This window comes from Acyrthosiphon pisum, chromosome X, assembly GCF_005508785.2.
Source record: "Acyrthosiphon pisum isolate AL4f chromosome X, pea_aphid_22Mar2018_4r6ur, whole genome shotgun sequence".
Lineage (NCBI taxonomy): Eukaryota > Metazoa > Arthropoda > Insecta > Hemiptera > Aphididae > Acyrthosiphon > Acyrthosiphon pisum.
In genome coordinates, this window is record NC_042493.1 from 72,629,567 (window position 1) to 72,642,736 (window position 13,170).

Genomic DNA, 13,170 nt, shown 5'->3' on the forward strand with positions numbered 1-13,170 from the left:
ATTTTAACTAGTCAAAATTGTGTTTTGGAAAATTTCTTCAATAAAATATTTAACTATAATAAAATAATATAATATAAGTGCTTAAAATCTAGAAAAAATGCTACCAACAACATCGGGTTTGTTACTTCACTATCAACGTTATTTCTTATAATTGTATAGCTATAGGAAGTAAGTTCCTACGATTATAATATTATGATGTATAGAAACACCACACACGAAAAAACCTTAATTGACAAACAGTAGCAAATGATGCATTCCGTAAAAATAAAAAAAATATAAAAACATAAAAACAAACAAAAATAATTCAATTGCAAACGTTTATGCTGTAGTGTCGATTAGGAGCCATACCGTAATAAACACAGCAACAATTTAAAATGTTTATACTATAAGATACTTGTGGGTTTGATTTATTATACACGAAAATAAATAAATTCAATAGACTGTTAGAAATGAGGTGGTAACCCATACTTATTGTGCTTATAAATCGGTAATCCCTGACACGTCCTAAAACAACGACGAAGCGCTTTCCAAAGGTTTGATATTGATTTATGATTTTAATTTGTATGTACATTACCCGTATTGTGTCTTCTTCAAAAAAGCAACACGCCCGGCAAGTTCTTTTACCCGGTCTTGTTCCAGCCCGCAACTTTTTATCATAGAGATGCCATAAACTGTCAAAGTTTCCAACCACTGTAGCAAAGTTTTGTCACTGTTAACAAATAAAAATAAAAATTGCATTATGGATCAACATAGGTAATAACAATATATAGTTTGAAGGAGAGAAACATATTTGTTCAATAATATTGTAGTTGTACGTAAGTAAACGATGTATATGACTGTACAAATATACTCTTACGAGGATTATTTCATCATAAAATAAATCAATCATAAATCATCAACATAAATTTACATAATCATAATGAGGTGTTAGGTAAATAGTGAATATTGGTAGAATGTTATTTTTTTGTTGGAAAATTTGAATTATATTCTGAAACGGTATACTATACTATTCATGTGTCACAGCTTTAAATTAAATAAAAATTCTTTGTTTTTTGTTTTATACAAAACTGATCATTTATTTCAGTGGAGTACGATTGCGAGCCTTTACCTTTTTAAGTTTACGATTGCAAGCAGTGCCAAAATAACGAAGAACATGATTTTGACTCCTCAAACGACTGCGCACAAAGTTAGAAGCGACGTACAGTGGTTCAAATTCAACAATAATTGGCCATAAGTAGTTTTTGAATTTCCGAAAAAATCTGATTATTTTATATGTAGTTTAAGGCAAGGTAAAAGAAAAATATGAAAGTTACATCATTATGGTTAAAGAATTATTAATTTAAGTAGTTATGGTAGCGATGATAATAGTGATAAAAATGTAGGTATATATATTTTTGTACAAAAAAACACTTGGAATAAAATAATTTTGAGTAAAAAATTGTTTTAAATATAAGTCACTAGTTGCATACATTGTTTTGGTAAGTTTTACTACCATATTGAGTTTAGGCATTCGTTTTTTTAATTTTGAACCACTGAGCGCCGTTGCCAAATTTTATAACATATTTCAGTTATTTTACAATTATTTTTAATTTTTAATTACATAATATGTATGTTATACAAATATTTACATCCATTCAGAGAAATGAAAATTATCAAACAAATGTACTCAAATACTTTACAAGAATGTTATATTGGCTTAAAAAAAATATTATAATAACAGGTAGTTAGCAAATTTTCTGGCGTTTTATTTTTAATGTACCTACCTAATCTTTTTTTTTTATTTTTAAGACTTTCATTAGTAAATATTTACCTAGGATTAGGCGATGGCGTCTCATTCAATAAACTAGGTGGAAATTAACAACCAGATTCAATATACGTCTCTAAATCGTAGTTATTTGATTCAACTTACTTTGCGCCATAAAAATTGTCAAGAGTAAAAGTAAAATTCTTTAATTCAGACAGTAGGAAAAACTTTTATTTGGGAACTTTGCATGGAAGTCAAAATAATAAAGCACGCGCAATCGTATCCCTAAAAACGTACTACTGATAAGGACCGCACGCAATTGTATGATACCCATTTCTATGTATGTTTTATTTTAAGTATTGGGTTAACGGGAAAGAAATTGTCAGACGAGACCTAAGCAGGTGGTCCGGCGATTGATAACCCCACGGTATGATAATAAAATAAAGGGAAATGTTTATCCTATTTACAATGTTTGAGAAAGTAGCGGCTGTACACGTCTTTCATCCAGTGAGTATAGCCTAAGCATGCGTGTTTTGGCGAATAACTTTAGGTTGCCCTGAAAAGGGTAGTTTTGATGCTTCCGTAAGTACCAGGTGTGGTTTCCAGGCAATAGATTGACAGCTTTACTTCGGCTCCGGATATAATAATTATTATGTCTCATTATCTGCCTGTTTTTACCTCGTTGGCCTGATGAAGGGTCAGACTCTCTTCAGTGACCGGGTCTGGTGTGTTCTTCTAATATTGAATTCCATCCGCGTTGTGATAGTTGGAAGATTGTACGATTGTTTGGGTTTTTTTTTGATTGCTTACTTCTTCCAGAGTATGTGATTTAGTTCGGGAGCGTGTTTAGTTTTATATTTTTTAGGTCTGTTTATGTGTGGTTCCATTTTCTGCATATGATTTCGACAAGATGAGGTTGATGAGAATATTTGTGTTGTTCCGTTAATTTCTTTGCAGTTGCGATGATGGCTCCTTGATGGGGAGTATGTCTGTCGAGTTTCAGTGTTGAAGCAAGTCGTTGATGTAGACTGAGAATAGTTGGGCTATAGGCAAGACTCTGGTGGGACTCCTATCTTGATGTTTCTGATTATTGAAGTTTTGTCACCGGTTTGTTCTAAGAAGGTTTAGTTATTTAAGAACGATTGCAGTATCGTAAAGAGTTGGTTTGTAACTTCCATGATAATTAATTTTGTACATGAGTCCTTAATGGCATACTTAATCGAAAGCTTTTTCGATATCTAGAAGAGCTATTGCAGTTTAATGACCTTTATTTTTGTTATTGATTATAGTCTGTGGATCTTAATCCGTATTGTTCTGGTGTGATTTTTGGTATTATTAATAATTTTAGATTATCTAGAAGTAATGATTCTAGTATTTTTTTATTCTTCACCTCAGTGTAAAATTGCGGATTCCGTCATGCCCCAAGGGTTTTCTGTTATCGAGTTTTTGGACTTTCTTCCATACTTGACTAGGCAAAAAATATATATTGTTTTGTTTTACAGGAGTATGTTATTTTCTTTAATTGTTTTTTCGACTAGTTAATCTAAGGAGACCGTTTCAAATAGAGTGTTTGACGTTGAAATCACCTGCTAGCATGGTGTTTAAGGGGTTGTCCAATAATGTATTTAAGTTTGATAAAAGAAGTGGCTATTAAGGACTTCTGTATATTGTGGAGAGTCTGGTTTCTTGAATGAAGCTCTGGAACTTGTCAAAGAAGGAGGGAGTTTTGTATCTTAATTGGTAGCCGTATTTTGGATAGACAATGATTGGTGAGTGGTCAAGGAAGATTCGTTGGATTGAGAGCGTTGAAGACTTCTTCTTCCTTTTCTAATAGTTGGGTGAGAAAATGAGTCTTGTTCCAACATGTGTTGGTTGCTTTTTTTGGTCTGTTGCTGATGAGGAAATGCGGGACATTTTGTACTTGGTCACTAGAGCGGATAGACTAGTGTCGTGAAAGTCTGCATTGGTGGGTTTACAAAGGTTATAGTTTGGAGAAGAAAAATAACTTAATGGTGCTAAACAGCGGCGCGTGTATTTTGGTGAAAACTAGTTTGCGATGACGTATTTTGCCAAACTACGAAAGTCTTCCCGGGTGGGTCTCATTACGGTTTGGATAAAGACAAGGAACGAACTTTTTAATAGGTTAGATTATACAAATTAAATTGTACCTGTATTTTTCAATCGTTTTTCCCCATCATTGATTGACTGTTCGTTTTATTTATGCCATGTTAACTATGCATTTTTTTAAAGGGTCGGCCGATTTATATGTGCCATTTTACATTGGTATGTTTTCATACTATGATGATAAAAATCGCGTGAGATATATACGTGTCCTATTACGGTTCATACTGTTTTTACTTGATAAACCATTTAAATTTGTCCAATTGTGTATGTATATTAGTATGTATGTAGTGGTTCTGAAAAGAGCCTTTTTAATGTATTAGGGTTTTTCTCTGTTACAATCATGACATTTGAAACTCTTTATTAGTAAACAGAATTTGTTATGTAACTAAAATACTATCTACACTAAATCAAATTTAATTATGTATCTACATGGTAACTGTAGCAATAATTTAGTTATAATGTATTTTCAAAAAACTAAAAGTTCAATCAAATATTAATCAAATTAAAATTGAAAATAAAATAAATATTGGTTCAATAACAAAAAAAGTTATTCTTTACTGTATTACCTATATTCGTGTGTGAGTAATAATGAAACATTTCCTTAACTCGATTTAAAATTCTATTATAAATTCTACATATAGACCAAAGCATTTATAAGTGCTTTAATGCTCTATTTTTCTCTTCTAATTAAAAATTACAACTATCATAACAGTTTTAATAATACATTTAGGAAAAACAAGAGTTTTTCATGATAAATAAAAATTAACAACCACCGTATAATAGCTGTACATTTTATAGTGCAATAACTGCATATTATTTCATTATTAAACCTAATGAAAATAAACTTAATTATAGTTTATTTTAAAAACGTTTTTCTTTAATTAATTAAGTAATCTCACCTAACCTACCCAGTACTTAACAAGGAGTAACCGAGTAACCAATCTCTATAAAAATAATTAAATATTCATAAAGTATACATAATATCTTTTAATCTCACCTACGTTTACCCAGCATGGAGCTCAACCTTATAACAACGTGATTGGAGCTGAATAGAGGCGGTCCTGAAAGTGATTCTATACAGACAATTACTGGTATACAATGGTTTGTTAAAACATAATTTTAAGGAGGTCAAGAAAAGTAGACTATCCGTAACCACATTTTGAAAGCTTCAACGAACTTTTTCAACAAATCATTACATTCTAGACACTCAAACATACAGACCTTTGGACAAGCAGAGGCCATAATGGTAGGAATGGAAAAATTAAGAACAAAATAATTAAATTAGAAAAATGTTAAATCCACTTAACAATTCCAATATCTAACGAATATACATCCATTAACTTGTACTCCAAGCAGTGATATTACCTAAAACTTGTAAAAATGGGAAAATTTATAGAAGTCGAAGAAGAGATGAAAATAAAAATCAGACCAATAACGTCAACTTACTCCTTTAAACCAGCAAAAGCTCTTAAGACTTACCAGACTGAACAAAGGAACTATTCAAACAACCAGATACGACGACGGAGATCAGTACCACTGATGATAAACAAACTAAACTTCACAGATGACTATATATGCGTCGCTGACTACAAGGCTGACGAAGCAACTGCTGACTGAGCACCTTACTGCTGACGACGACCGTACCGCAGATAGGTATTCTACATTCTGTTGTCAGTTGCCTAACCAGCCACTGATCCAGCACACAAGCGCCAAGTCCGACCGCTAGCGTATAACTACAGCGATTGTGTACCAGTAGTTGCATACCCATCTGTATATTACGCAGACGTTCAGTTCGACTCCTGACACGAGCTGCAGCCTGCAAGTGTGATTTGTAGATGTGTCACCGTGCCGATCACTGAGGGTGGCCAATTTAGTTAACCAGCATGGTGATCAACAACGACAGTCGATCGAAAAATCGACTTTAGTGGTGAACGAGATCACGTTAGGAACCCACATACAAGTCAGGACAGTTCTGGTGAAAAAAGTGATGCCATCCCACATATTGTACAATGATCTTGTGGCCTGCTCAAGTATCAGTGTATCACCAACCGTAACTGACACCACAGTTTATTTTTTATATATTTTATTGCAGACATTGCAGACATAGAAATAAATGAATTGATATATCTTGAATTTCATAATAAATTATTTTACGAGTCGGTGTGACATGTTAAATGTGTGCACCGTTCCAAGGATTTATATAATTGTCTAATTGTTTTTCAAAATACAAGTGCTTATACGGAACATTGAATTTAAAGGTTTTTAAGATTTTTGTTGCCATGTGTAAAGGACCATCTGTTACCAATTGCTAATCAATAGTTAGACTATATGTCTCCATGTAAGTATTAAATTCAAGCACTTGGCTACCAAAAAAATTTTATCGACACAAAAAAAATATTATGCATATTTAGAACTCTATAATTTAAAACTTCACGCCAGAATCTTAAATCTTATATTTATCGGTCTGTATGTTATGTTATGTATACAAATTGTATTGTTTTATTTTATGTAGGTAATTTTAATAACGAAAATATTGGTAAAATATTAAAATTCATATTTTTGATATGTTACATGTACCTACATGTTACATGTTACAAATAATCTGTTTATATTAACTATAAATTAGGTAATATAATTATAAATAAAATATATTCATGAGGTTAGAAGAAGACAGGTTGGCATTATATTATAAAATGGGTTTTTCTGCTAATTCAGGTTCTATTTTATATTTATATACTAATGTCTATTGGGAAATATTATTAATTGAACTTTATAATTGTACGTTCAGTTTGTGCCTCGTTTGGATTTTCATGAATAATTTATTAATTAGTAACATTTATAAAAATAATTGTAGTATCGTTATATTAAAACAAAAATTATTTTGTCAAGGCACCAAACAAAATAAATTCTCCCATTCAATTTAGTCGTAACTTTTAAATATGTAACTAGGGTTATACTTTTTTAATATAATATATTGAAAGAATAAAATAATATAATATTGTATTTTTTTGAGGTAGCCATGATAAAAATATATGTAAATTAAATATATGCATTCAATTGTTATTTATTGTCGAACATAATAGCTGAGTGACGTGCTAATTATTGATATAACTTTCAAGTATCTTTAATAATAGAGCAGTGTACAAAATATGTGGTTTTTATTATGTTGTATAATATTAAAAGTGTATTTTTTAATTTCATCAACCCAAAAAATCCGATGCCTGTAAGTGGGAGGTTAATAGTTTTGAATTATCTTTGTACATTTTTTGAGTATTTCTTCATCAATACTAAGATTATGATTTTGATATAATTGAATTATTTTGTTTGTGTTTTTCGATAATTATAAAAAATAAACATATTTATAAATAATATTGCAGTGAATATTTTTAAAAATTCATAATTAATTAAAGAAATACGGGTTAATTCAACTTAAGAGGATGTCAGCGTACTATTCGTTTTCTCTCTCTGGCCCACGCGCAACATAGACAAAACGCGTTTACGCAAAATCATTTTTTCTATGCGCTTAAGTAATCTTAGAGTAAAGTCACCTATTACAAAAAAGATAGAGAATAATACTTTTGAGGGAATGACATATCGATTTGTCTAAATATTGTCTCAAATCAATTTAAACATCTATAAATTTACAATTTTTTTTATTTATTTTGAAAGTGGAATACAAAGTCAAATAATAATAAATAGAAAATCGATATGTTATTCCCTCAAAAATATTATTCTCTATCTTTTTTTAATAGGTGACTTTACTCTAAGATTACTTAAACGCATAGAAAAAATAATTTTGCGTAAACGCGTTTTGTCTATGTTGCGCCTGGGTCAGAGAAAGAAAACGAATAGTGCGCTGACATCCTCTTAAATAATTTCTTACTTCATATAAAATCTTTTTATTATGTAAATATAATTGAAATTATTTGGTTATATTATGATGATTATCACATTAGTTACTATTGGCATTAAAAATGACTTGAAACACACTTATTGTAATACACAAATCTATTTGAAATGTATAAATTTGATTGTACGTATAATATTTATTTATTAAAAAGAACAATGACCATTTTATTATTATGTTTTAAGGGTTCATTATTATTGTTCGTAATAATAATAATATTTAATTGGAAATATTCTTTAAAATTATATCGATATTGCAATTTAATACAATTGTTGTATTGTTATTGTATTGAATTTATCAAGTAGGTACCAATTGAATTTTCAAATACCTTTTATTTGAAATGTCATTCAATGGTCAATTTACCTTGATGTCTGTGATTTATTCTACGTTCCCATATTGTATTTTTTATTCCATTTACATTTTAAATTGTTACAATAAATTTAATATTGAGATATTTTTAAATCTACGTTTAAATTAATTGAATGAATTAAAATTGATTTTGCAAAGTGTTTTTTAATAATGTATGATATGGACAGTTCTAGATAGGTGAATAAATAATTTAGGTAGTGATAAATACGACCTTTTGATTACGTCCTCATATTTAAATGACTGAAATATAGCTGAAAACGATTCCGCAGTCCATTTGACTTGCTGATTTTCGTGGCGTTCTTGACCCTCATTAAAATTTCTCTCTAGTAGCCATTGTAAGTCGTAAGTACTCTCGTGGCTGTCATCCCATTTCACATAGAGCTTATCATTGCATACAATCTGAAAAGAGAAATAGTGTACATAATATTTCTATCTTACGCCGTATCAAATGAAGAAAACTGAATTACTATTTATTTGGTATTTACTATAGTATGTTTAACAATCATGTGTAACCCTTTAGTATATTAAGGGCGTCGGAGCCGGTGCGTTTTTAGTACAAAAACATGTTGCACAGAAAAAAAACTCTCGCGCCCCGTAGAATAGGAGGAATTCGTTAATTTTATTTTTATTTAAAAGTACCCAGAGAACATTTTGGTCAGATCAAAAGCTGATTTTCAAAATTATAATTATGGAAGCCAAAATATGAATTTGAATAATATATAATATATATAATATTTGTTATTTTTCAAAAGTATTTTTCTAGCATTAAAGTAAAATGAAAATTCGGGCTTTTATCCGATCTGAAAAATGTTCTCATATTTATGTAACAGAGAGTTTTTCTTATCAAATCATTTTGGTAGACATAATACTGTTTTTCACCCTTCCCCCCCCCCCCTAAATAGGTATCGGGTAGTAGATTACAGGAAGAGTTTTATAATTTAAGGTAACAATTGAAGTATAAAATATAATTTTCATATTTTATAGAATTTTGAAAAATTGGAAAGAATGGCACCTTTAAAGAGATAAATTACGGGGATAAAAACATTAGGTGCATGTATATAGCAGATTAACATTAGATACAAAATATGGTATTGAAGAGCATAATATTATTATTTTGAAAAAAAAAAAAAACGATTAATTACTCGTATTTTAAACTTAAAAACGAAAATTACTTTAAAACAAACTTATCTGTCCGACGTTATGTAATTATCTATTTAGTTGTAGTCCAGTTAGGCTGTGCGTATGTTACATTACGTTTTATATAAATCATTTTATTCCCTCGTGTCTGCAGTGCTAAGAGTAGATACCGTCGAATACTGCAAAGGCAACTGAATATATTATACACAGCACTTGTGACGTTTTAATTGGAAGAGACTTCGCAATGAGTAAGCCTTTCAGATAAAAATCCACTTCCTTTCGTTATTTAATTATTGATTATATCAAAAAGCGTAGCGAAAAACATACATATGTTACACGTATACATATATAAATAGACGGAATTCTCTGGAAAACTCTTGCCAGTTTCATTTTAAAAACCCTAAAAGATCTAAGTTAAAAAAAAAAGCTAAATGGATTTTATCTTTTATATTCTATTTCATAATAATAGTTTGGTGTTATTTATTTTTAATCAACTTGTTTATCAGCCGTGAGTATGTATGAAGTTATTGTGACTATAATTTAACTACCTATAAAACATAACGTTTTCAATTTTTATTACCAAGGATTGAAAATGTAATATATGTTTTCTCATACATTTGTTCTATGGAAAAATAAATTTAAAAAAATAAAATGCACACATTTTTTTACATACATTTAAAGTTCAAATGTTGTTGCAATCGAATATTTAAACTAAACATAGCGTTGTTAGTTATTTTGTTCTATTTCAAAAAATATAATTATTCGTAGGGACTTGAAACTCTTTGTCAATGCGTGTGAATACTATATTTGCTCAATGCAATTTAAAAAAAAATATTCATACGAATATAAAATTACCTATATATTTATATCACGAACCTATTAACACTATCGTCCGGTAATGGTTTTCCAATCATTCACTTTTTTTATCGGTTTTCTTAAGTGTATACATCTATTACGATTCTCTACTGTTTTTAACGTTTTTTACATGATGTGTTTTTATTAGTGATTTCTTATACATAATATATACTTATATACATATTATACATTATACCCTTGCACTGCGATGGACGTGTAACGCTAGCACATTACGGTCTTGAGTCGTGGCTTTTACGGTTCAAAGATAATAGTATAATTAAATTATTTTTTGTTTCTTACGTAATTGAAAATATAAATCAGATACCAACTACGCTGTTCGTACCTGTATTTCACAATGGCCTAGTTTCCAATTTACTCACCGAGACTATCAGCATTCTCATATTTAAACATCATAATCCAAACTGCAACATCAACGATACCCATGGATTATCGTATTTTTGCTAATATTACCATACTCGTTCCTCAAATTGACGTACAGACATTAGTATTTTTAATAGTACTTAACCGATTCGACTTTCGTAGTTTTTTGAAACCAAAATTCACCATCCGTATACACCAAAATACAAATTAATGTTTAATTATGATTTATACACTGATATTTAAGAGAAACCAAACACAAATACCACGGTGAATCATAAAATATAGGTAGGTAACTGAATTTAACACTGAATTATGTTTGTTAGTAATTAGAAGAAGGGCGAATGCTAATTATATCCCAGATGAGCTAATGTAAGTTATGATCTATGTATATTTTTAAATTATAATTTATCGGTTTGCTAATTAACTGTAATAGCAAACTAATAATAAACATATTTTACATTTATTTACTAATTACGTACTATAATATGTATTTATTAAGTAAATCGATTAATTGCATTTATCGTGGGTTTTCAAAAATAAAAACTACCGATTTAATTCATAAAAGAGATTTATTTTCATATAGGACATTTTATACGATGTCGTTAAAAGAGATTTTAGATTCACAGATACCTGCAGTATTATAACTGGAAAATAAATTCACTTAAGCTATCAGTAAAAAAATGAGAATCCTTCAATTCTTGGTAATTCAAACTATTTTAACCTCATCACACAAACGTAATTATCTTCTATCTCAGTAACTAGTTATTGTTCCGAGAAAGTCGATCCCTTCTAAATTATTTAATCTAATAAAAAACTAAAAAGCATTATTCGTCTTATACAAATATATACTTATAATATACTCTAAATAAATTTGCTTTTGATTGAAAAATACACTCATGCTATAACTAAAACAAAATTATAAAGCAGACAACACTAAAAGAATAGAAGTCAACGTTAACCCAATATATTCGCATCCTGGCTTTGCGCAAAATCTAAGAATTGTAAATTCTATCAACATTAAAAATGTATAGTTAGCCCGCTGTTTCGTGAACATAATATATGGATGGTGTTTGTATTATATAACATTTTAACAAAGTTTAATTATATTTAAAAAAAATATTTAAGAGCTGTTTAACATGCCATGAGTCATATCTATTTATTTTTTTAATAGTTCCTCAAATATTATTTCAAAATATCTTAGGGTGGGGAAAATTCTTCAATGGTCAATATGTATAATTGGTTGAAAATATTAGCATATTAAAAAATCCACTCGCAATAGGTACTTATAACAAATCAATTACATTTTTAAAAGAATAAGATACAAAAAAGTAATAGGTACCTAACATAAATATTGTAATTTATAAGCCTTTACATAAACCTAAAAACCAATAATTTAACCGATTTTCCAAGTAAGAATGTCTTGTAAAACAAGAAGCACTTTTTTAATGACAGCGATGAAATAGATATATTATTAGGTAACTATTTGTTTTTACAATAACTTTATAATATTATATACTTATATAATACTTTTTTTTTTTAATTTATGCATTTATTCATAACATAAATAAAAAATGCAATACTCTATTTTCTGTTTATAAAGTATTAATATCAAAATGAGAAGAAAAATATAGGTGATAATAATAATATTATTAAAGTGCATAAGTAATATATAGTGCATAATTATTATAATTTATACATATCATATAAAAATATTTTTTTTTTTTTTATTTGAGAATATACAATCTATACCCATAGGCATAATGAGAATATGTGCTACATTATATTAAAACAAAACATGAATGGGGTGAGGGAAGAAACCATCCAGTGATCCCACTTCCTTTTGCTTAAGTATTTGTGTAACTAAATATATTTTTTAGATTCTGAGTGGAACGATGAATGTATTGATTTTACAATGATGTGTGTTTTTTTATTTTTTTTTTTATTTTTGTGTCTGTCATCACGTTTTAGGACAGTAAAAGTGCTTGGATTTTCTTCAACAGTACCTTTTCTGATAGGAAAGTGAATTTAGTTGGTACTTTGGGGGGTCGAAGTAAAATTTTTCCAATAGTTTTCAAAAGCGCCGTGAAAAACAAAAGAAAAATTAAGGAAAAACGGGAATTTTTACGCAAAATCTGTTATCGAGAAAATCGATTTTGGTTTTTGGTGTAACTTTAAAAAAAATGACCGTAGATATATGAAATTTTGACTGAATGTTTATCTTAGCATTTTCTATACACCATAACATTTTCAAAATATTTTGAGCTCTTTATGGACATTTTCATTTTCCATTTTTTTTTAGTTTTTTTTCTAAAAATATCAATAAAATTTTATTTGTTGGATAAAAAAGCTTGAAAATTTAATAGAAGGCTCCTAGTACCTATATTGTTTCAAAGGCAAATCAAAAATATTAAAAATCGTTAGTCACAGTTTTTTTTTATAAGCATTTAAAGTTCAAAAAATGACAAAATATGGAAAAATCACGAAAATTTGCAAATTATTTCGAGTTAGAAATTCATAAAAATTTTTCTTTTTAAATCTAAGATTTTAAAATGTAATACAAGATTCCTTATAAGATTTTCTACCTTTATCAAAAAAAAAAATGTCTATAAGAAAGTCAAATTAAATTTTTATGAGCGTTTGAAATTCAAATTTT

General features: G+C 28.8%; 1 protein-coding gene across 1 annotated transcript in view; it reads right to left on the reverse strand.

The window, feature by feature from the left end:
• The window catches only part of LOC100568468 (gamma-butyrobetaine dioxygenase), a 58,789-nt gene that overhangs the window by 15,210 nt on the left and 30,409 nt on the right, over positions 1-13,170 (reverse strand). The window contains exons 2-3 of the mRNA XM_029489025.1: positions 8,356-8,543; positions 575-709 (exon numbers count right to left, since the gene is read on the reverse strand). Coding sequence (XP_029344885.1) covers positions 575-709; positions 8,356-8,543 — 323 coding nt within the window. The remainder of the gene's footprint in view (positions 1-574; positions 710-8,355; positions 8,544-13,170) is intronic.